General features: G+C 39.8%; 1 protein-coding gene across 1 annotated transcript in view; it reads left to right on the plus strand.

Annotated features, from left to right (window-relative positions):
* Positions 1–26,299, plus strand: part of CAP2 (cyclase associated actin cytoskeleton regulatory protein 2) — a 196,252-nt gene that overhangs the window by 15,825 nt on the left and 154,128 nt on the right. The window contains 2 exon segments of the mRNA XM_077143418.1: positions 2,736–2,857; positions 6,228–6,328. Of these exon segments, the coding sequence (XP_076999533.1) occupies positions 2,737–2,857; positions 6,228–6,328 (222 nt within the window). The 5' untranslated portion in view covers position 2,736.

A 26,299-nucleotide genomic window follows, 5' to 3' on the forward strand; every position in this document is an offset into this window, starting at 1 on the left:
TTGAACAGATGATACAAAACCTGAAGGGCCAAGTTTCAGCTGCCATGTCTTAGCCAGACTCTTGATTTCTGGGAATATGTCCCTGGCTTCTCTTTGCTCCTCACCTGATACTTGGAGTGTGCCATCTTGTGACATCACCCTACTTTGCTGACTTCCTGATCTAAACTCATCTGTCTGCCTGGCCCTGCCTCGCTCCTCACCCTGACGTTGCTGTCTGTATCTATTTCCCCAACCCAACTCGTCATTTTTGGCTCTACCTTCTCATCAAAACTTGGCTAAATCCGCTTCGCGAAACGCCAAGGCTAATAGACAGCCTGGGAACAATTTGGAGAATCTGCAGCTATGTTCTTTCCTCATTCTTGAGAGCTGGGATAGCAGCTGGGGGCATATGTGGGGAGAAATGTGCGTGCGTGTGTGTGTGTGCGCGCGCGCGTGCGTGTGTAAGTGTGTGTATTTTGGGGAGAGACTGCATGGCCATCTTGGAGGCTTTGAGGCTCCCTGGGAATGCTAACATGTATATTTTTGGAATCTTGGGTATTTTCTTTCTTTTATTTGTTCTTGAGTTTCTCTTAGAAACTGCTCTAAAACTTTAAACCCGGAGGCACCTTTCCAGCTTCCGTACAGGAGCTCTCTTTTGACCTCCAGAAAAGCTGTGGCAAGACTTCTGTCTTGTTCATGTGGCTTTGCAGTGCGGTGACATTTGAGTTGCTTTTAGGGGGTTGCATTCCATACCAATCTGCCCAGCTCTGCAGTTTATAGGCTAACTCCTGTTGTCTTTCACCGTAAGGAGCCAAGCTAGATGGTGTGAGTTTGGGTCTTGTCAGGGAGGCTGATTAAGCCGCAGTCAGGGACAGCAGTCCTAAGTGTGAAATGTCACAGGCCTTCCTGAAACAGCTTGCCCTGTGAGCTGCTGGAGGTGGCCTTTGCTTTTCTGTTGGGGGGAAGGGGACAGGGAGCTTGCTAAAAAAGCAAACACATTTTTTTTCTATCATGAGTTAGGTGTGTGGCGGTAACATTTGGCAAGTTGAGTAGCAGGAAACATAGATAACTGTGAACAGATGGGCAACTATTAAAAGATTTGAGGGACTTTCATTTCTCAAATGGCCTTCACCCACCCACAGGATACCCAGTTCCCTTGCAAGAAGATTGCGAAAAGGATTCAATGAAATGTTTTCCTCCCTGTTTTTTTCCTATTGCGATGGAAGCAAAAGCTCTGACGTTAAGAGGAAAAGAATAGATGAGAAACTTCTAATTTTGAACCCTCTTGGGATTAGGTTCCGGTTCAGCTGTGCAGAAAACACTGCCCCATATTTTGAAAGAGTGGCTGCCGGCATTTTCGGAGAAGATGACTTTCCAAAATAGCCAAGTGTGCCCTGCCATCCATATCTGATTATCGTCTGACATTTGCACACGGAATTACAGAGCTGTGCATTTGTTTTAAAAGTATAACCTTGCTTTAAAAAAAAAATGGTAGCGGCAAGTTGTCATTATATTTAAGCAAAAAATCTAATGGGGAATACAAAATACAATAGAGAAATGCACGACCTGGTTGCCAGTAGAAATAGAAAATATTTGCCCCTCTTACAGCAATAAAACTTACCCAGCCTCTGGGGCAGCAGTGTCTCTGATTCAAAAGCATGCCATATTGCTCAGAAAGATGCTTGAAAAGCTCATGAGAAAAGAACTACAGGCATTGGTTTAACGAGGCTATTTCAGTCTCTTTGGGCAACAGCCTGATTTTGCCAAGAGCAGTTTTTGGTTGGTGTCAGGCAGTGTTAGGTGTATATTAACTACTTCTTTAGTGGTTGTCTTAATGGCATGTAAATGACTCGGGCCAATAATTTCAAGGTACTTTACCCTGTCCACACTCAGTACAGGTATTTAAGATCTGTTTGGAAGCAGGAAGGTTGGCTACTCAGCCCCTTTTATGGTATAACCCTTTTATCCTCAATCCCCTGGTTGACCTCAAACCAGTTTATCTCAGCCAAGAGTGCTGGGAGACCCGTGTCTCAAAAAAAACTCACCCCACCTTAAACGCAATTCCGTCTAGAAATAACCAGCAGCAGTGCAAAAGGAAAATGACCCTTTTAATATTTTAAATTAAAATCCCCACTGTTCAAAATAATTATAATTTGAAATGATTCAGCAACAGGGACACTGAAATAAACTAGTACAAAGTAGAAAACAGCTCAGCTACATGATGCACAGTTTCATAAACTCACAGCTCTCTTGTGCTGGGCCATTTGATTTAACATAATTGAGTAAACAAGAATTATCAGTGGGTCTCATGTTCCCTGGAGAATTATACTTTAACAGAAAAAAATGACTGGAAATAGCAAAAATATGCTCCCAGCATTTCCTGATATGAGTTGGCAATATTAATTGTGGGCTACACATTCTTTGGCTTTTAAGTCAGGGTTGTGCATAGATTATATCATATTAACTGGGAAGCATCAGAGTAGGCACTCTATAATAGCAAAAAGAGAGTGAATATTTGTGTGTACCTGTTGGATTTGTAAAAAATCATTGGATTGAATAGAAGATAGGCGCAGTGTAATTTGCTGCTGTCTCTGTTCCACGTTTTATGTTCCAAATTTCACGTATTTGCATGGTGGATAGAAATACTCTTTAGGTAATGAAAGCAATTCTGAATAATTTTTGTTTTTCTTCTTGCAGTTGTTGAGGGAAATGGTGTCCCCTTCCTAAGCCTACTCTTGTGCCTGTTGTTTTTCTAGAATGGCAGAGATGCAGGGACTGATAGAAAGGCTGGAGCAAGCTGTCATCCGGTTGGAGTTGCTGTCTGCAGAGTCACACAGACCCCCTGGGAACTGTGGGGAACTTAACAGTGTCAGCAGAGGTAGGGCCCCAAACTCTTGTCACGACTGCCTACTTCATTTTGTCCTTCTCTTTTAGTTTCAGAATAAGGATTATCTCTGTCTTCTTTCTTCAACTTCCCTATCCCTTGCTTTATATGTGACCAATGGCGTTAACCAGATGCAAGTAATTCCTGAAAAAGTGAAAGGAAGAAATGTCTCAACCCGTGACCTACGAAAATTACCAATAGCTACGCCTATTAAGAGGATAACCCATGAGCCAAAAAAAAAGGTTTTTTTTTCATTTTAGTGTATATACTGCTGTTCCACACTCAATGGCGAAGTATATTATTTAGGTAATTATCAGAAAGAAACTCATGTTCTCGATTAGAATGTAAATTGGAAAGAATTATTCTGTAGATTTTAATTTTAATGAGAACAAGTCATTAACTTTCAGAACTGTGGTTTTAAAGGAAGCTACTCTGATGCGAAGCCAAGTATGGCTTTGATGGAACACGGTCATATCACATTGTCTTACCTTTGCCAGTTCCCAACCAAGTATGCTTGTAAAATTCTATGACCAAAAATCAAAAGTCACCCACTTTCTTCAAAGGATTACCATATATGGCAAACTCTCTAAGTTATTTATAATAATTTTTCCAATTCCTTCTCATCTGGAATTGTAGAGTTAGCAAAATAGAGGACACCTGGTGAAATTTGAATTTCAGATAAACAACAAAATAATTTATTTTTTGCTATAAGTCTGCCCCCAGTACTGCATGGGACATAATATCTGGAACATACTAAAACATTGCTTCTCTGAAATTTAAATTTAACTGGACGTTCTATATTTACTCCGGCAACTCTATTCTTGTCACCCATGCATTTTCTCCTTATCTGACCCATTTTGAGTCCTGTCAGCCTTCTCGGGGCTGAGAAAAGCCTCGGGGAAGAAGGGCCTTTCAAAAAAAGCTTTTACCAGGCAAGAACGACATTGGTGCTTCTAGAGTTTCAGTCTGACTTGGAACTGGGCCTTGCATTACATGTCCGAGACAAAAAGTACTGCCTGAGCACAAATGCACAGGTTGGGTTTTTTTGTTTGTTTGCTTTTGCCTAAACATAATGAAAATTAAAACGCTTTGAATGGATTGAAAGGAAATGTTGTTTAAGGAAAGTTTGCCAGGGGCCTGTAAGTTTTTCTGCGTCAACTGAGACGCATCTATGATTAATCATATACTTGGTATATGAGATTCAATAAACCTTATTTGTAAGAAAATAATTTCATGTTAGCTTCAGTAACTTTGTTCTGTTATGCCCTGCTTCAGGTGATCAAAAGACATTTCCTTAAATTCCTAACCCCAAATGCAGATTGTGAACACATAATTAAGTTAAACTTCAAGTCCCAGAAAATTCTGTAGTGTGGTTAATTTAAGAAAACCCTCATTAATTTGGACCTCACTTATTCAAAGAGGAATTAGACTTAACTTTATGTTTTCTTCTTTATTAAAAAAAAAAAGAAATTGGTGGAAAAATGAAGAGGCTAAACAAAACTAGAGGGTATGCAATTACATTACCTGTATTTATACAAATTTTTTCTAATATGACAAATCATTCCAAGCCAGTTACTAAAATAAGATCTTTTAAAACAGCATCTCTAACAATTTTATTATCTTACTAGAAATGAAGTAGGGTAATTAGTAAAATGTCTGAGTGATATTCACCCTTCAGATGTTTTACTAATCCTAAACAACATAGCTTCTATTTATTCTTAGTTTAAGTTTTGGTAATTTTCTAAATTCTATGTTTAACAAATCTTCCAGGACAACCTAGCACCTTCAACTAAATATTATTCTTTTGATGATATGAGTAGAGTTAAAAAAATTATTTGAAAAGAAACTTGTAGAAGGAATGCAGTCATTACGAATATATAATCTACACAGATCAAAGCTCTGCCCTGTTACGATGCTAATGCTATGATGTGTTTTTTTTCTTCTTTTTTCTGACAAGCAGGTAAGTTCAGGTCAACAGTTAAAGAACTGTTGTTTTTTTTTTTTTTGTGCCTGCCAAGTGACAAGAACTATGCTAGGTACAGGGAAATCTAAGATGAATTATTCACAGTCTTAATCCTTAGGAATCTTTTGGTCTCAAAGCATTACTTTTTCTGTGCTGCGAATTGCCTTAATTAAGGGATGATCAAAGGATGCAGCCTGGAGAGAAAGGCAGGTCAGTAAAAGCTGCCTGGAGGAGGTGTGAGCAGAGCTGAGCTATGAAAGGAAATTGGAAAATACTCCCTTTTATCACTGTACCTTCCACTTTGTCGAGTCCTCTATAATATTTTTAAAACTTTCTCCCACTTAAAATTCTCAGCACAGGTTTCCCGGTCCTTTCCATAGCAGCAAACAGGTTTATCTGTCTCCACATAGATCCATAAGGAATCTCTGGGCTTGTGTCCTTTTATGCTCTACAAGTTGGTACTTACTGCGTTTTGAAGTTTAATATAACTTGGCCCTGTTAGCCTTCCTGGGAGTTAGATTGTAGGTGCAGAGACCTGTAGAGAACTGTTTCCATCACCCTTTGGGCCTGTGGAAATGGCAAACGGGGAAAAAGGGAAAAGGAGGGAGTCTTGAGCACGGATATTTCCATTCGACATGAGAAAGGGGACCCTGCATTCTGATTTGGATTTTCATAGCCTATAAGGCTGAGTGTCTCAGTATTATGTTTCTCAATATTATGCACATAGAGTCAGGGACTTAGATTCTTTCCCCTAATTAAAAGGCAGGGGAAAAAGGCAGAGCAGCCAGTTGGAGCTCACCAGGTTAGGCCATTTGACACTTCAGCTTTTACAGTAATTTGGCAGGTTAAAACCGAGCATGGATGAGCTCAGCAGTCACTTTCATGTCCACCCCCCAGCTGCCACCACCACCAGTCACCACCTCTCCTCCGCCTGAGAAGTGAAGCAGCAGCAAAATGTGTGAAATTAGCTTTCTCCTCCTCCCTGCCCTGCAGCTCCTTTTAATTGTCCTGGGTAAACTGTTTGCGAGGTCCTCCTAGCTGCTGAGCAGGTTGTTGTGTAAGGAAGTACCTTGGTTTTGGTTCAATTTTGGGATCTGCCTCTTATTAGGTATATTAGCTCATCTGTTTGCATCTCCATTTCCTCCATCTGCTGAATTGTGGTGATGCTACTTGCCCTGCTGAGTTTGGGGGGAGAATGAAATGAAATGATGTAGATGAGAGTGGTTACTTCAGGAAGAGGAAAATAGGAAAGCAGTGTTTTCCTGAACCATAGAGAAGTGTTTAATAAACATCGATGGAGTGAATGAATGACTTGCCGACTAGAACGATATGACCTCTGGCGAGGCAGTACTAGCTGTCCCCTGACCTACCAGGGAATAACGGAAGTTTCTTCTTCCAAAGGTGTGGCACCCTCCGTGCAAGCTTTTGATAAGCTGATGAACGGCATGGTAGCTGAGTTTTTGAAAAATAGCAGGATCCTTGCTGGCGACGTGGAGACTCACGTGAGTACTTCCTTTCCCTGGTCTCCATGGTGTGTTTCAAGTGACCAGCCCAGCCACTGACCACTCTCATGGCATAATGAGATCCTTCTTTGTTTTTTTCTACCCTAGCCAGATTGGTGGTAGCGAAAGCATCCATTTATGCATTCATTCATTTAATCATTCATGCAACACCAATTGACTGGGCACGTGCCGGGCGCTCTTCTAGAAGCTGGAAATTCAGGAATGAACAAGCGAAGCCAAGTCCATGTTCTCATGGAACTTTCATTTTAGTCTGGGAAACAGGTGATATAGATACAGATACATAAAAATAGTTTAGTTAGTGCTAAGTGCCATAAAAAAAAAAAAGCAGGGTAATCGTACAGAAAGCGCTAGGTGCAGGGAGTTGTCTGAGATAGGGAGCCTATCTGAGGAGGTGACAGTTGAGCAAGAATCCGATAGAGGTGAGGCACTGAGACTTGCAGTGATCTGGGGAAGAGAATTCCAGGCAGAAGAGACTGGGAAGGAAGAGACCCCTGGAGGAGGGAACGAGCTTGACATGTTCTAGGCAGAGCACAAGGCCAGGGAGATGGTGAGTGAAGGAGATAGCACAAGGCCAGGTCCCATGAGACCTCCTTGGTCATTGTAAGGGCCTGGGGTCTTATTCTGGGTGTGATGGGAAGCAGGTGGGGACACTGGGCAGAGGACTGAAAGCAGTTTACTTGTCTGTTAAAAGATAACTCTCGCTGAGCTGAGTCCATCAGCAGCCACCCTTCTTTCTGCAGATTGTAGCCCAAAGAAAGGAACATCATAGAATTTCAGAATCTTTGAATTGAAGGAGACCTTACAAGATATCTGGGCCAACTTTTAATATTTTCTGAAATGTTTAACATCATCCTTGAGGCTAGTCACTATTTGTGTGTATTTAGCGAAAATCTAATGAATTAAATAAACAAATTAAAAGCATAAAACCAGTCTATCACCTGGTTCTTCTTTTTCATTGTCCTTCTTTTCTCACAGAGGATTGAATTCCCAGTCTGTCTGCCTGCCTGTAGATTTCTCAGCAATGAGACAGTCCTGGCAAAACCAATTTCGTTATAGAGGCACACACAGAAAAATCTTAATCTTGAATAAAGTTGTGGTTTAGGGTTAGGAAAAGAAAAGAAAGTAAAAAGGGATTCTCTCTTTACTCCTTCCCCAATTAGATATTGGGTGTAATACACAACACTTTCTAGGGAATCTGGTGACTCATGTTCTATCAGAATCTCCATGACTATTATATGGGCATTTACCCCATCCCATTTGCAATGTATTCCTTTGCCACATCTAATGAAAACCAAGATTCTTTTCGCAGCTTCTACTGTTATTAGAGATCCCTGTTGAAATACCCATCAGTGAGAGAGGAAGCTATGATATGAATTCCAGAAAAGTACATGTAATAAGACATTTATCACAGAGCTATATACTCCTCTAATTAGTTCTTTTTCTCAATATTTTCATTTATAGGTAACCTTATATGCAGTAAGATAGTGGGTGAGCTCCTCATATTCTGAGGCATGATGATACCTGAAAGCTAACATATAAAAAAGAATATTATCTCCAATACACCAAAAGACAATCTTGAGTGATAAATGAACATTGATTCTCCTGAACACTATTGGAATAATTACTGTCTCATTATCAGTGTACTGTTAATATGGACATTATACTTCTGACGTGCGCAATACATCATAATAACTCTTATTAGTACTTTCTTGCAAAATTTAGTTAGAAGTTCTTCACTAGAGAATGATGAGGTCTACAAATAAATATATTTAACTTTACATGTTAAGAAAATGTAGGATTTGCATACTGAGAAAGTCTCTTCAAATTGCATAGTAAACAGTTCCTTTAAATTTTTTTAGAAACAAAATGAGTTATAAATAAAATGTACCTTAGCTTAAATTAAGTTTTTCCTTCTCTCTCATCAACTTGAAATAGTATGCCTCAAAGGAGGGAATATTCTCAATAATGATTATGTATGGCTTAAAGAAATGTGTCGTTTATTAGTTGTTGTTTTTTTTTTTAAAGAAGGTGCAAGTAGAGAGAGAAAGAAAAAAGAAAGAAGGAGAAAACAACACTTGTCATCTGAAAGTTTAGACTTTGGTTCTGCAACACAAAGAAAAGTGCAGGCGCTCTAGCCCATCTGCCCATTACTTTACCACTTTGAACAAGTAGCTTATTTTTTCCTCTCTGATGGAACCATGTGCCATTGGCATTAAGCTTGCAGCTGCTGCCTCTCACATAAGCCGGAGTGGGGGTTGAATGTTGTTCCAAGAACACACCTGTTGCCTAGGGAAAAAAAAAAAAACCCGAAAACCTTGCATACCTGATAGTACAGTATGGAAATCTGAGAATGACACAAATGTGCATCATATTAAATCCTGTCCCTGAGCTTAAAAGCCATTTCACAGATCCTAATAAAGAATAAGGGCAGCCAAGCTATGATTTAACGTCTGCTCGATGTGTTGGTTGCTGATTGGGCTTAATTTACTGAACACTCAATAGTCTATTGATGGAACACACCACAAAAAAGGGGAACTAATAGCTACAATTAGGGAGATCTGCTGAACCGAATAACATAACAGGTTTAGAGAAGATTAGATCTTGTAAAGCCTCCTTGTATGCAACATAAACCAAAGGGCTTATTTAAATGACTCTTCAACCAAGGAACATTGACACAGCTAGCACCCCTTTTAAGAAAGGATAAACAGTGCATGATTGTATAATAGATGTTTAGGGTAAATATTGTCGTCATTTGTCAAAGGAAAGACTCCTCTAGAAACTGTACTTAAGTAATACCAGGCCCTGGGTTGTACATCATTTATCCTTACATGGACTAATGGGATTTTTTTTTTTTTTTTACAAAACTGCCCTGTTTTTATTTATGATATATAGAACTCATCTCAAGTCTGTTTCTAAGTGATTTGAAAATTACTGAAACAACTACAAATCATACAGCTCTTTTTAACCCACATCCTTTTTGGAAATGTATAGAAGTTACATTTTAAATGCTTCTAGAAGCCTGGAACATGTGTTTCCTGTTTGTTTTAAAGTGGATAAGAAAACTCTTATTAATTGTTTGATTAAAACGGGACAATTGGAGTTTGAACAAAGAGGCAATAAAACCCATTTAAGAAGTATTACACCCATAAAGCAAAAGTATGATGAAAACACACACTGCAAGTATGATGTCCTTGAGTTCCCTGGCTTTATAAAAGATGAACGTTTTGAGATAATTATTGGGCCTTTTGACTAGTCCCCATCACCCTTCTAGATGTTCTAGGTGTTTGTCATTTATTGAAATAGTCTACAAAATGTTTTGCTCCTTTTATGCCACACTGGTTAGGTAATGAGTTCAAAGACTGGCAAAGGGAGAGGCATCGCTCCCTCTGGCACTGGTAGTTTGTATCTGGATTTTAGAGCCGAGTCTACTTTTTGCAGTCTGACCTTGAGCTAGTCTGTGAACGGCTCAGAAACGAGAACAGTCTACATCTTTCCTAAAGGCCAGCTCCGCAGTCCATGCTGAGTGACTCATCTCCTGCCTCAGCATTCAAGCATGGGGGCTATTTGATTTCCAAACGAGAGCTTGCCACAGGGTAGCATGATCCCCATTATAAAAAGCCTCGTGAGCCTGTGCCAGGGAAAGTACCCGAATCATCAGCGCATGAGAAACAAGCCCAAGGAAACATGTCATAAAAAAATGAGACTCAAAACACTAAAGACAAAAATACCATCCTTTTTTACCTGCTGTTGAGGGAAGTCAGTCTCTCTCATTTCGAAGGACCTTCAGGCCTCTGTGAGTCTGCCCTCTTGGAACTTAGAGGTTGCCACTTTCTCTTTACCTTTACATGGAACAGACAGCCTTATCTCTGGAATAAATAATGCAAAATGTCTGTGTGTTTATTTATTTTATCAATAATTTTCTTATTCTCCCCATGATTTTGGAAGATATTTATGGGTAGTTTGTACCCATTAACAAATGGTACCATTTGCCATTTTTGGTGCTTTATCATCTGGGCCTATACAGCGTCCTACCCTCAACAAAATAATCAGAAACACGGGTTTGAGGATGATTCAGCAAAGCAGCCGAGTCTGAGTAGGGTTCCCTCACTCTTCTGCTCTTCCTTTAGCACACGTTGTTCCTCCTCATTAACTTCTGGCTTCCTGCGAATTGTCTTTATTTGAATGTTTATTTGGAATATAATTAGACAGAGAATACCTTGGCAATCTCAAGCCCGAAGAATGTTTGCCTCTTTCATGTCCCCCAAAGGGTAGAGATGGAAAAAGGTCCCCCAAAGGAAAAAGGAAATGTTTTCACACAGGCTTAACATTGGGAATCTCCTCTTTTTTTTTTTTTTTTTTTTACTGCCTTAGCTGTTAACTGTGGTCAGATTTTTTTTTTAGAATGAAGGACTTTAGAAATCATCCATTCCAACTGTACTCAGCCCCGCTACTCACCCCCACCCGCCCCCACCCCGTCTCTTTCTTTCCGTAGAAGGAAACTGCAAACCAGAAAGTTCATGTGATGTTTTCTAGGTTGAGGAGTTGAGTGGGTGGCAGGGCGAGGAATCTGATCTTGAGTTGTGAGCATTGGCTTTACCCCACTTTGGAGTGGTGTCTTCATGACGATTGTCATAATGGCTGAGGAGAGGATGTAGTGTTACTGTGACTCACACCTCTTGGGCATCTCCTCAGACTAGCACTGAGTGAGGTGGCAGGGAGACGAGTGACCTGTGCTGTTGGGTCTTTGCTTCTGTCTTGTCACCCTGGCCTTGTCTCTGCCTAGGCCATGACTCACTGTACTGTTGGCACTCCATTTGCAGAATTCAGAAAGGTCACAGATAGATTGGTCTCTGTTATCATGTCTTCCCAAGAATGTAGAATTTATATTGTCAGCATTGACCACATACTTGCTACCAAATGTGATTTGATTCACAGTCCATCTTCTGCTAAGTCACTGGACTTAGTTAGGCCTCCCTTGATTATTGTTTTTACTTAGAGAAGTTTATTTTTAGAGCAATATCATCTCATTGAGCATTCTAATTTCACAGCACATTCAGAATTTAGGATCTGGTTAATGAGAAACTGGACTTGGAATCAAAACTTCTCTTAAAGGGCCATTGGGCATTACTATCTTGTCATGATAGATCCATTTACCCAAAATAAAATATGTCACCAACCTTATCAAGAAGTGAAAAGACTGTATAGTATAGATGGGAGAATATAGTTGCAAATTATATATAAGGATTTAATATCCAGAATGTGTAAAGAACTCCTATGTGCTGGTTTGAAAGGAAGTATGCCCCCTAGAAAAGCCATGTTTTAATAAAAATCCCATTTCATAAAGGTAGAATAATCCCTATTCAATACTGTATGTTTGAAACTGTAATCAGATCATCTCCCTGGATGATATGATTTAGTCAAAAGTGGTTGTTAAACTGGATTAGGTGACATGTCTCAGCCCATTTGGGTGGGTCTTGATTGGTTTACTGGAGTCCTATAAAAGAGGAAACATTTGGGAGAATAGGAGAGTTATAGAGAGCAGAGAATGCTGCAGCACCATGAAGCAGAGAGTCCACGAGCCAGCGACCTTTGGAGATGAAGAAGGAAAATGTCTCCCAGGGAGCTTCATGAAATCGGAAGCCAGAAGAGAAAGCTAGCAGATGACGCTGTGTTTGCCATGTGCCCTTCCAACTGAGAGAAGCCCTGACTGTGTCTGCCATGTGCCTTCTCAATTGAGAGAGAAACCTTGAACTTCACTGGCCGTCTTGAACCAAGGTGTCTTTCCCTGGATGGATGCCTTTGATTGGACATTTCTATGGACTTGTTTTAATTGGGACATTTTCTCGGCCTTAGAACTGTAAACTAGCAACTTATTAAATTCCCTCTTTTAAAAGCCATTCTGTTTCTGGTATATTGCATTCTGGCAGCTAGCAAACTAGAACATCCTATAACTCAATGACAAAAATAGAAACAACTAAAAAATGGGTGTTATGATTGAGTTCAGGTGTTACCTTGGCCAGGTGGTGGTGCCCAATTTTTTGGTCAGGCTAGCACTGGCCTGTTACTGCAAGGGTATTTCACGGCTGATTGATAGATCAGAGGGCTGGTTTATTAAATCATCAGTCAGTTGATTGCATCTGTGACTGACTACATCTATGATCAACTAAAAGTGAGTCTTCCTCAAATGAGATAATCCAGTCAGTTGGATTTGATGCAGTTAGTTGAAGTCTTTTAAGGGAGAAGAGAGAATTTTCTGTTCCTTCAGCCAGTAAGCCTCTCCTGTGGCACTTCATTGAAGTTGTCAGCCCCACAGCCTCCCCTACGGATTTTAGACTCTTGCATCTCCATGGTTGTGTGAGATGCTTTTATAAATCTCATGTTTGTAGAAATCTCCTGTTGGTTCTGTTTCTCTAGAGAACCCTAATACAATGGGCAAAGGACTTGGTAGATATTGTTCCAAAGAAGATATACAGATGGCCAATAAACCCATGGAAAGTTGCTCAACATCATTAGCCATCAGGGAAATGCCAGTTGAAGCCACGGTGAGATATCACTTCACACCCACTATGATGGTTATTATTTAAAAACAGGAAAATAACAAGGTTGATGATAGTGTGGAGAAATCGGAACTCTTGTGCATTGCTGGTGGAAAAGTAAAATGGTACAGCCACTGTGGAAAACAAGTTTGCCAGTTCCGCAAAAAGTTAGAAATAGAATTACCATATGACCCAGTGTATTAGTCAAGGATCTCCAGCGAAACAGAACATATATGTATGTTCGTAATTATGAAATTTATTGTAGGAGTGGGCTCAACTATGGGGATTGGCAAGTCTGAATTCTATAGGGCAGACTGCAAGTTGGGAGCACCAAGGAAGATTTCAGTGAATTCCCCAGGAGAAGCTGGCTGGCTGAAGTAGAGATGAAAATTCCTCTTTCTGACTGTTGATATCATCAGTTCTTCCTTTAAGGCTTTTAACTAATTGAATGAGATTTCTCTCATTGCTAAAGGCAGTCTCCTTTCTTGATTGTAGATATAATCAGCCACAGATGCAATCAACTGACTGATAATTTAAACCCAAGAAATACCCTCACCGTAACAATCAGGCCAGTGCCTGATTGGCCAAGCTGACACATGAACTGAACCATCACACCTAGCACTTCCACTCCAAGTATATGTACCCAGAATAATTGAAAACAGGGACTCAAACAGATACTTTTACACCAGTATTCATAGCAACATTATTCCCGGTAGCCAAAAGTTTGTAAACAAACCAAGTTGTCTATTCATAGATTAAAGGATAAACAAAGCATGGTATATCCATACAATGGAATATTATTCAGCCATAAAAAGGAATGAAACTTTGATAAATGCTACAATATGATGAACCTTGAAAGTATTATTCCAAGTAAAATAAGCCAGACACAAAAGGACAAATGTTATATGATTTTACTCATATGAAATACCTGGAATAAGCAAATTCATAGAGACAGAAAGTAGATTAGAGATTATCAGGGGCTGGGGAGTGGAGGGGGAAATGGAATGTTACTGCTTAATGGGTACAAAGTTTCTGGGTGATGAAAATGTTTTGGTAATGGATGGTGGTGATGGAAGTTCATTACATCACAGTTACACTGTTCATTATACAATAGTGTAAATGAAATTAATGCCATTGAACTGTACACTTAAAAATGGACAAAATGGCATATCTTATATTATGTTTATGTTACAATAAAATTTTTTAAGTATGCCATGAAAATTTTTTTAATATATTTTTATTGTAAAAACTTAACATACAAAATATATTCTTTTTTTTTTTTTTTTTTTTATTAACGGAAAGAAAAAAAAGAAATTAACACAACATTTAGAAATCATACCATTCTACATATGCACTCAGTAATTCTTAACATCATCACATAGATGCATGATCATTGTTTCTTAGTACATTTGCATCAGTTTAGAGGAACTAGCAACACAACAGAAAAAGATATAAAATGTTAATATAAAGAAAAGAAATAAAAGTAGTAGTAATAGTAAAAAACAACAAAAACAAACAAACCAACAAGCAAACAAAAACAAAAAAAAACCCTATAGCTCAGATGCAGCTTCATTCAGTATTTTAACATGATTACTTTACAATTAGGTATTATTGTGCTGTCCATTTTTGAGTTTTTGTATCTAGTCCTGTTGCACAATCTGTATCCCTTCAGCTTCAATTACCCATTGTCTTACCCTGTTTCTAACTCCTGCTGAACTCTGTTACCAATGACATATTTCAAGTTTATTCTCGAATGTCCGTTCACAACAGTGGGACCATACAGTATTTGTCCTTTAGTTTTTGGCTGGATTCACTCAGCATAATATTCTCTAGGTCCATCCATGTTATTACATGGTTCACAAGTTTATCTTGTCTTAAAGCTGCATAATATTCCATCGTATGTATATACCACAGTTTGTTTAGCCACTCTTCTGTTGATGGAGATTTTGGCTGTTTCCATCTCTTTGCAATTGTAAATAACGCTGCTATAAACATTGGTGTGCAAATGTCCGTTTGTGTCTTTGCCCTTAAGTCCTTTGAGTAGATACCTAGCAATGGTATTGCTGGGTCGTATGGCAATTCTATATTCAGCTTTTTGAGGAACCGCCAAACTGCCTTCCACAGTGGTTGCACCCTTTGACATTCCCACCAACAGTGAATAAGTGTGCCTCTTTCTCCGCATCCTCTCCAGCACTTGTCATTTTCTGTTTTGTTGATAATGGCCATTCTGGTGGGTGTGAGATGATATCTCATTGTGGTTTTGATTTGCATTTCTCTAATGGCCAGGGACATTGAGCATCTCTTCATGTGCCTCTTGGCCATCCGTATTTCTTCTTCTGGTAGGTGTCTGTTTAAGTCTTTTTCCCATTTTGTAATTGGGTTGGCTGTCTTTTTGTTGTTGAGTTGAATAATCTCTTTATAAATTCTGGATACTAGACCCTTATCTGATATGTCATTTCCAAATATTGTCTCCCATTGTGTAGGCTGTCTTTCTACTTTCTTGATGAAGTTCTCTGATGCACAAAAGTGTTTAATTTTGAGAAGCTCCCATTTATTTATTTCCTTCTTCAGTGTTCTTGCTTTAGGTTTAAGGTCCATAAAACCACCTCCAGTTGTAAGATCCATAAGATATCTCCCAACATTTTCCTCTAACTGTTTTATGGTCTTAGACCTAATGTTTAGATCTTTGATCCATTTTGAGTTAACTTTTGTATAGGGTGTGAGAGATGGGTCTTCTTTCATTCTTTTGCATATGGATATCCAGTTCTCTAGGCACCATTTATTGAAGAGACTGTTCTGTCCCAGGTGAGTTGGCTTGACTGCCTTATCAAAGATCAAATGTCCATAGATGAGAGGGTCTATATCTGAGCACTCTATTCGATTCCATTGGTCGATATATCTATCTTTATGCCAATACCATGCTGTTTTGACCACTGTGGCTTCATAATATGCCTTAAAGTCAGGCAGCGCGAGACCTCCAGCTTCGTTTTTTTTCCTCAAGATGTTTTTAGCAATTCGGGGTACCCTGCCCTTCCAGATAAATTTGCTTATTGGTTTTTCTATTTCTGAAAAATATGTTGTTGGGATTTTGATTGGTATTGCATTGAATCTGTAAATCAATTTAGGTAGGATTGACATCTTAACTATATTTAGTCTTCCAATCCATGAACACGGTACGCCCTTCCATCTATTTAGGTCTTCTGTGATTTCTTTTAACAGTTTTTTGTAGTTTTCTTTATATAGGTTTTTTGTCTCTTTGGTTAAATTTATTCCTAGGTATTTTATTCTTTTAGTTGCGATTGTAAATGGGATTCGTTTCTTGATTTCTACCTCAGCTTGTTCATTACTAGTGTATAGAAAAGCTACAGATTTTTGAATGTTGATCTTGTAGCCTGCTACTTTGCTGTACTCATTTATTAGCTCTAGTAATTTTGTTGTGGATTTTTCTGGGTTTTCTACATATAGTATCATATCGTCTGCAAACAGTGATAGTTTTACTTCTTCCTTTCCAATTTTGATGCCTTGTATTTCTTTTTCTTGCCTAATTGCTCTGGCTAGAACTTCCAACACAATGTTGAATAATAGTGGTGATAGTGGACATCCTTGTCTTGTTCCTGATCTTAGGGGGAAAGTTTTCAATTTTTCCCCATTGAGGATGATATTAGCTGTGGGTTTTTCATATATTCCCTCTATCATTTTAAGGAAGTTCCCTTGTATTCCTATCTTTTGAAGTGTTTTCAGCAGGAAAGGATGTTGAATCTTGTCAAATGCCTTCTCTGCATCAATTGAGATGATCATGTGATTTTTCTGCTTTGATTTGTTGATATGGTGTATTACATTAATTGATTTTCTTATGTTGAACCATCCTTGCATACCTGGGATGAATCCTACTTGGTCATGATGTATAATTCTTTTAATGTGTTGTTGGATACGATTTGCTAGAATTTTATTGAGGATTTTTGCATCTGTATTCATTAGAGAGATTGGTCTGTAGTTTTCTTTTTTTGTAATATCTTTGCCTGGTTTTGGTATGAGGGTGATGTTGGCTTCATAGAATGAATTAGGTAGTTTTCCCTCCACTTCAATTATGTTGAAGAGTTTGAGGAGAGTAGGTACTAATTCTTTCTGGAATGTTTGATAGAATTCACATGTGAAGCCGTCTGGTCCTGGACTTTTCTTTTTAGGGAGGTTTTGAATAACTAATTCAATCTCTTTACTTGTGATTGGTTTGTTGAGGTCGTCTATTTCTTCTTGAGTCAAAGTTGGTTGTTCCTGTCTTTCCAGGAACCTGTCCATTTCTTCTAAATTGTTGTATTTATTAGCGTAAAGTTGTTCATAGTATCCTGTTATTACCTCCTTTATTTCTGTGAGGTCAGTAGTTATGTCTCCTCTTTCATTTCTAATCTTATTTATTTGCATCCTCTCTCTTCTTCTTTTTGTCAATCTTGCTAAGGGCCCATCAGTCTTGTTGATTTTCTCATAGAACCAACTTCTGGTCTTATTGATTTTCTCTATTGTTTTCATGTTTTCAATTTCATTTATTTCTGCTCTAATCTTTGTTATTTCTTTCCTTTTGCTTGCTTTGGGATTAGTTTGCTGTTCTTTCTCCAGTTCTTCCAAGTGGACAGTTAATTCCTGCATTTTTGCCTTTTCTTCTTTTCTGATAAAGGCATTTAGGGCAATAAATTTCCCTCTTAGCACTGCCTTTGCTGCGTCCCATAAGTTTTGATATGTTGTGTCTTCATTTTCATTTGCCTCTAGGTATTTACTAATTTCTCTTGCAATTTCTTCTTTGACCCACTTGTTGTTTAAGAGTGTGTTGTTGAGCCTCCATGTATTTATGAATTTTCTGGCACTCCGCCTATTATTGATTTCCAACTTCATTCCTTTATGATCCGAGAAAGTGTTGTGTATGATTTCAATCTTTTTAAATTTGTTAAGACTTGCTTTGTGACCCAGCATATGGTCTATCTTTGAGAATGATCCATGAGCACTTGAAAAAAAGGTGTATCCTGCTGTTGTGGGATGTAATGTCCTATAAATGTCTGTTAAGTCAAGTTCATTTATAGTAATATTCAGGTTCTCTATTTCTTTATTGATCCTCTGTGTAGATGTTCTGTCCATTGATGAGAGTGGTGAATTGAAGTCTCCAACTATTATGGTATATGTGTCTATTTCCCTTTTCAGTGTTTGCAGTGTATTCCTCACGTATTTTGGGGCATTCTGGTTCGGTGCGTAAATATTTATGATTGTTATGTCTTCTTGTTTAATTGTTCCTTTTATTAGTATATAGTGTCCTTCTTTGTCTCTTTTAACTGTTTTACATTTGAAGTCTAATTTGTTGGATATTAGTATAGCCACTCCTGCTCTTTTCTGGTTGTTGTTTGCATGAAATATCTTTTCCCAACCTTTCACTTTCAACCTATATTTATCTTTGGGTCTAAGATGTGTTTCCTGTAGACAGCATATAGAAGGATCCTGTTTTTTAATCCATTCTGCCAGTCTATGTCTTTTAATTGGGGAATTCAGTCCATTGACATTTAGAGTTATTACTGTTTGGATAATATTTTCCTCTACCATTTTGTCTTTTGTATTATATATATCATATCTGTCTTTCCTTCTTTCTACACTTTTCTCCATGTCTCTCTCTTCTGTCTTTTTGTATCTGACTCTAGTGCTTCCTTTAGTATTTCTTGCAAAGCTGGTCTCTTGGTCACAAATTCTCTTAGTGACTTTTTGTCTGAGAATGTTTTAAATTCTCCCTCATTTTTGAAGGACAATTTTGCTGGATATAGGAGTCTTGGCTGGCAGTTTTTCTCTTTTAGTAACTTAAATATATCATCCCACTGTCTTCTAGCTTCCATGGTTTCTGCTGAGAAATCTACACATAGTCTTATTGGGTTTCCCTTGTATGTGACGGATTGTTTTTCTCTCGCTGCCTTCAAGATCCTCTCTTTCTCTTTGACCTCTGACATTCTAACTAGTAAGTGTCTTGGGGAACGCCTATTTGTGTCTAATCTCTTTGGGGTGCGCTGCACTTCTTGGATCTGTAATTTTAGGTCTTTCATAAGAGTTGGGAAATTTTCAGTGATAATTTCTTCCATTAGTTTTTCTCCTCCTTTTCCCTTCTCTTCTCCTTCTGGGATACCCACTACACGTATATTTGTACGGTTCACATTGTCCTTGAGTTCCCTGATACCTTGTTCAAATTTTTCCATTCTTTTCCGGATAGTTTCTGTTTCTTTTTGGAGTTCAGATGTTTCATCCTCCAAATCACTAATTCTATCTTCTGTTTCTTTAAATCTGTCATTGTAGGTATCCATTGTTTTTTCCATCTTTTCTACTTTATCTTTCACTTCCATAAGTTCTGTGATTTGTTTTTTCAGTTTTTCTATTTCTTCTTTATGTTCAGCCCATGTCTTCTTCATGTCCTCCCTCAATTTATCGATTTCGTTTTTGAAGAGGTTTTCCATTTCTGTTCGTATATTCAGCATTAGTTGTTTCAGCTCCTGTATCTCATTTGAACTATTGGTTTCTTCGTTTGACTGGGCCATATGTTCAATTTTCTGAGCGTGATCCGTTATCTTCTGCTGGCGTCTGGGCATTTAGTCAGATTTCCCCGGGTGTTCGACCCCACAGGTTGAAAGATTTTTCTGTGCAGTCTCTGGGTTCTGTTCTTCCTATCCTGCCCAGTAGGTGGCGCACGTGGCACACGCCTGTCTGTGGGTTCCACCAGCGAAAGTTGCTGTGGGTCCCTCAACTCTGGAAAACTCTCGCCGTAGGGGAGGTTCGGCAACCGAAGCGTCTTGGAAGAATGCCAGCCGGCCCGGGGTTCCAAACGCGGGGAGGGTCGCCGGCTGTCGCAGCACAGGAGAGCGTCCGGCCAAATTAGCTAGTCGGCCCGGGGCACCAAGCGTGGCGGGAGGGCGCCAGCTGTCGCAGCCCGGGAGAGTGCACTGCTCCCAGCCGACGGGGGAGTCACGTGTTTGGAAGGGATCCCCCGGTCACTGTTCTCCGCAGTCTGGGGATTTCCGACCCAACTATCTCAGTTGTTCCGGGGGGCCTCGTGTGGTGGGGGCACCAGCCTCCGCGGCCTAAGGGGACCGCCTGTCCAATTCTACCAGCTGGCCTGGGAAGGTGGAAGGGAGGGACTCCGGTCGCTTGCTGTCCCACCCAGGAAAGCCCGTGCCCCTTGGTGATCTCACCGGAGCTGGTTCTCCCAGATAGTCAGTCGTTCCAGGATGGGGTACGCTGTCCCTTTGATCTCCCTCGTGGCTCCGGGAGCTGCTCTGTATTATCTCCACTCCCCCAGTAGTTGTTCTGGAGGAGGAAAGGTGAGGGCGGCAAGGCTGTCGAGGCTGGTGGCGGAGGAGCACGGTGAAGGCGGGGGAAGAGGGCACCGTGTTGGTTGGAGAGCAGCCGGAGCAGGAGGGGGAGGAGGGGGGTAGGGAGGTCGGGCGGCTCGGCTGCTGCGGGGCGCGTGCGCCGCGCGGCGGTCCGGCGGAGAAAGAGAGGGGGTAGGGAGGTCGGGCGGCTCGGCTGCTGCGGGGCGCGTGCGCCGCGCGGCGGTCCGGCGGAGAAAGAGAGGGGGTAGGGAGGTCGGGCGGCTCGGCTGCTGCGGGGCGCGTGCGCCGCGCGGCGGTCCGGCGGAGAAAGAGAGGGGGTAGGGAGGTCGGGCGGCTCGGCTGCTGCGGGGCGCGTGCGCCGCGCGGCGGTCCGGCGGAGAAAGAGAGGGGGTAGGGAGGTCGGGCGGCTCAGCTGCTGCGGGGCGCGTGCGCCGCGCGGCGGTCCGGCGGAGAAAGAGAGGGGGTAGGGAGGTCGGGCGGCTCGGCTGCTGCGGGGCGCGTGCGCCGCGCGGTGGTCCGGCGGAGAAAGAGAGGGGGTAGGGAGGTCGGGCGGCTCGGCTGCTGCGGGGCGCGTGCGCCGCGCGGCGGTCCGGCGGAGAAAGAGCCAAAATATATTCTTGACATAAAAACATTCCATACATAGTGTACAGTCAAGGGCTCACAATATCATCACAGAGTTGTATATTCATCATCATGATCATTTTTTGACATTTGCATCACTCCATCAAAAGAAATAAAAAGAAGAAAGAAAAACTCATACATATCAAACCCTCACCCCTCCCTCTCACTGACCACTAGTGTTTCCATCTACCCAATTTATTTTACCCTTTGTCCCCCCTATTATTTATTTATTTATTTTTATCCATATTTTTTACTCATCTGTCATACCCTGGATATAAGGAGCATCAGACACAAGTTTCTCACAATCATGCAGTCACATTGTATATATTGTATCTTTATACTCCAAGACACCAAAAACTAAAAAGGAATATCAATAGAATGCACAAGAATAACCCCCAGGATAACCTCTCGACTCTGTTTGAAATCTCTCAGCCACTGACACTTTATTTTGTCTCATTTCTCTCTTCCCCCTATTGATCAAAAAGGCTTTCTTGATCGCTTATGCCAGGTCCTGGCTTATCCCAGGCTTTCAGTCCCACGTTGCCAGGAAGTTTTACACCCGTGGAGTCAAGTACCATGTAGCGGGGAATGCAGTGACTTCACATGCTGAGTTGGCTTAGAGAGAGAGAGGCCACATCTGAGCAACAAAAGTTCTCTGGGGGTGACTTTTAGGCTTAATTTTAAGTAGGCTTAGCCTGTCCTTTGCAGGAGTAAGTTTCATAGGGCAAACCCCAAGATTGAGGACTCTGCCTATTGATTTGGTTGTCTCCACTGCTTGTGAAAATATCAGGAATTCTCCAAATGGGGAAGCTGAATTTTGCCCCTTTGTCCCCATTTCCCTAAGGGGACTTTGCACATACTTCTTTATTCACTTTCCATGAAAATTTTTTGCTGAAACAATAACTTTAGTTCCTTAAATCTCTAAGGTGAAGATGAAATGTGCCCATTTTTCTTCCTGGAAAGCAAATATGCTTTTACCAAACTTTTGCCAGAGTGCTTTTCTTTATACTTAAAAAGAATTTTTTTAATTTAATTTAATTTTTGAGCACATCATATATTTGTATAGGTCAAAGAACCTGGGTCAGGGAAAGCTATGAATTGAGGTCTTGCTTCCATCCCATTTCCCCCTCCCCATTTCCTATAGATCCTTAGTTTTTTAATTTCTTGTGTATCCTTCCAGTGTTTGCTTTTGAAAAATATGTCTTCTTTTTTTTTGAATTTAACTTTTTTATTGTATAAGAAAGAAAAAGCAATAGTTTTCAAAGCATTCTTCAACAGTAGTTATAGGACAGATCCCAGAGTTTGTCATGGGCTACCATACCACCATCTCAGATTTTTCCTTCTAACTGCTCCAGAACATTGGAGGGTAGAAGGAATATATATTTTTTATCATCACAATAAACTTTTTTCTTTTTTGTGAAAAATAACGTATATACAAAAAAAGCACTAAATTTCAAAGCACTGTGCAACAGTTAGTTGTAGAACATATTTCAGAGTTTGGCAAGGCTTACAATTCCACAATTTTAGGTTTTTACTTCTAGCTGCTCTAAGATACTGGAAACTAAAAGAAATATAATGATTCAGCAATCATACTCATTTGTTAAACCCTACTTTTCATCTTTCTCCCACTCTTTTGGGGCATTTGGACTATGCCCATTCTAACTTTTTCATGTTGGAAGGGCTGTCAATAATAAGGGGGTAGGGAGATGGAAATAGCTGATGTTCTGGAAAGGCCGCTCTAGATTAAGGACTTACCTGGTCCAGGGACTCATCTGGAGGTTGTAAGTTTCTGGAAAGATACCCTAGTGTATGGAACCTTTGTAGAGTCTTATATATTGTCCTAGGTGTCCTTTAGGATTGGCTGGAATGGTTTTGGTTGGGGTTTGACAAGTTACGATAGGTAGCAATGTCTGACTGAAGCTTGCATAGTAGTGACCTCCCGAGTAGCCTCTAGACTCTATTTGAACTCTCTCAGCCACTGATACCTTATATATTACACTTTTCCCCCTTTTGGTCAGAATGGCATTATTAATCCCACAATGCCAGAGCCAGACTCATCCTTTGGAGTCATATTCCATGCCGCCAGGGAGACTTTCATCCCTGGATGTCATGGCCCATGTAGTGGGGAGGGTAATGATTTCACTTGCAGAGTTGGGCTTAGAGAGAGTGAGGCGACATCTGATCAACAAAAGAGGTCCTCCAGGGGTGACTCTTAGGCATGCGTACAGGTAGGCTAAGCTTTTCCTCTACATACATAAGCTTCGCTAGAGTAAACCTCAAGACCAAGGGCTCGTCCTGTTGACTTGGGTGTCCCTAATGTTTGCCACAATATGAGGGGTTTTCCTGGTGGTAAAGGTTAATAGTTCCATACTTTTTCTCCCATCCGTCAAGGAAGTTTGCCGATACTTTTTGATTATCTGCTTTGCTTTTGAAAATATATGTATTCTTATTTTCTCCTCTCTCCCTAAAAAGTCAGCTCACTATATGTACAGCTTTGTACTTGCTTTTTTCACTTAATGATATATTGTAGAGACCTGTCTGTACAGTCAGAGCTTTCTCATCCTTTTTTGCAGCTTCTAAGAGCCCATTATGTAGATATACCACCGTTTATATAGTGAGTCCCTGTTGCTGGATTTCTGCAATAGTGTATATAACCTAGTATATAACTTGAGGATAAATGGCTGAAAATGGGATTTCTGGGCATATCAGTCAAGAGTCAGATCATATACCATCTTCAGGACACAGACAGAATTAGGGACTTTGAGAAACACAGTCCAAATTAGGGACTTTGAGAAAGTTTAATAAAGAGAATTTTTTTTTTTTTTAACATTGGCAGGCACCGGGAATCGAACCCGGGTCCTTGGGCATGGCAGGCAAGTACCCTTACCTGCTGAGCCACCGTGGCCCGCCCATAAAGAGAATTTTTACAAAGCTATGGACAGTGTTTAGAGAATAAAAGAGAGCTGTACCCAAGATCACCATTAGTGGGAAGCATTGCACCCCAAGGCTTGAAGAGGCAAGAGGAGAGTGTGGTTATAAGAAGCCAGAGGGTAACTGGGGCTGTCTTGAGTAGAGGAAAGTGGCCAGCAGGGAAGACCCAGGGAAATGAAGACCCCCTCTTTACTCTCTTCCCATGCTCCACTCTCCTGCTGGGACCATCTGTTGACTGAACCCAGTCAGAAGCCAGGAGGGAAGGGGGCCTGTTGATGTTGATATAGTCCATGTTGGTCAGCGCACAAGGAGCCGGTGGAAGAGGGCAGAGAGAGTCAGCACGCTGGTCAAGGCAAAAGCGGGTGTACTTCGGAGATATATTAGGAATTCCCTTCCATAGGGGGAGGTGCAGTTTTCATATCCACCAACAATGGGCAAGAGTGTGTTTCCCACAGTTACCTAGAGAGGCATGTCAAACCCTCTGATTTTTGCCAGTCTGACAGATGAGAAAAAATGGTACGTCCGCGTGGTTTTAATTTGTGTTTTTCTGATGGTGAGTGAGGTTGAGCATCTTTTCCTATGTTTAAGAGCTACTTATGTATTTTTTCTGTGTATTGTCTACTTGTATCTTTTGTCCCCATGCAGGGGCAGGGAGGTTGTGGTTTCTTTATTATTGACTTCTAGAATTCTTTAAGGATTGGGGAGATTAGCTCTTTGTGATAAGAGCTGCAAATATTTTTTCCACATTGTCATTTGTCTTTTGACGTTGCTTATGGTGTTTTTTTATTTTTGTCATCATACATTTTTTTATATAGTAAAATGGGTCATAAATGCATCAATTTTTTCCTTTTATGACTTGATTTTGGGTGGGGAAAAAAGCTTCTTATTCTAATACTTCTATGGCTCCTTTTTTTTTTAATACATAAAATCGCTCTACGTTTGCATTTCTCTTGTGGATGATGTAAAGTATGCATTCAACTTCTTTTCAGAAGGCTTCCTAGATTCCCATTACTAGTCTGTCCATTTCTCCCATTGACTGATATGCTGCCTTTATCGTATGCTAAATACCTATATGTCTTTGGGTGTGTTTGGGGACTTCCTATCCATTCAGTTGTGTATTTAGTCTGTTCGTATTCCAGTACCACACTGTGTCAGTCACCAAGGCGTTAGAATTTATTTAATATAGAGATTTATATATATATATATATAATATATATATCCCCCTTGTGGCTCTTTCTATCTAGCATTTTCTTGAACGCTCATGTTTATTTTTTCATATGTACTTTAGAATCAGCTTGTCTAGCTTTAGAAGAAAAATGTTGGTTTTTATTGCAATTGTGTTAAATTTTAAAAATTAATATAGAAAAAAATTTTTATCTGTATGATGGTCAGACTTCTCCAAGAACAAAATATGTCTTTCTGTTGGTTCATGTCTACTTTCACATCACTTGTGAATTTTTTTGTATAATTTTTGCACAATTCTTGAGTTTATTTGGGGATGTTCTTGTCGATAATAAATGGATTTTTCTCTATATTTTCTTACTGGTTGTTTGTATATAGAATTTATTTTATAACTTGCCTCCTTTCTTTAGTTGTTTACTTTGGTTGTTAGGTATAATAGCTTTTCAGTTAATATCTTGGGTTCCCTAGATATATAATTATTTGCAAATAGTAATCAATTTACCTTTTACTTTCTAGTTTTTCTAACTTTAATTTCTTTTTCTTGTCTATTACCACTGAGATAGTGTTAAAAAATATTGATCCCAGTTTCTTATCTTTTAGAGGAAATGCCTGCCCAATAACTATGCTGGTGGCTTTTGGAGGGAAAAATATGTTTGCATATATACATTAAAAAAAAACAATTTTTAGCATCCAATTTTTAGAGTCATTTTTTTTAAAGCAGGAATGTTAGATTTTGTTAAAGGTCTTATTTTTTACCAACTATGGAGATGCTTATATAGCTTTTGTCCTTAGATCTTTTAATCTGATAAATTATATTAATATATTTACTAAAATTTTGCCATTTTTATTTAGGGAGGTTGTATAATTATGTCGAAATGACTACTCTAAATTTTCTTCCACTTTTCCTTCAAGATGTTTAGGGAATTTTACACTTGGCAAGAGGGAAATATAAAGTTTTCTGAGTCAAAATGTCATTGAATCGTGTAAGAAAAATATACAGCTTGGAAACTCCTGATACACTTTTAAACATTATTTTGAATGATATTACTAACTGCCAAATGCCTTTTTAAACACTTTCTGAGCTTAAGCCCATTGTATGTATACAGCGCATCTTTAGGTAGAGCCTCTGTCCAAATTAAAAAATATGTTTCCTTCCATAGATGCATAAACCACGGCCAACACATTTGAAGTGTATAGTTTGCAGAAAAAAAAAATTCAAAGGAACCTTAAAATAGCAGTTATGTTTATTTTTCTGTTATGCACAAACTTACATTATTCAAACTTGATATTTTAAACAGAAAAAAACCGACAACAGCAATGCATAGGAATTGCAA

This window comes from Tamandua tetradactyla, chromosome 25 (assembly GCF_023851605.1).
Source record: "Tamandua tetradactyla isolate mTamTet1 chromosome 25, mTamTet1.pri, whole genome shotgun sequence".
NCBI classification, from domain to species: domain Eukaryota; kingdom Metazoa; phylum Chordata; class Mammalia; order Pilosa; family Myrmecophagidae; genus Tamandua; species Tamandua tetradactyla.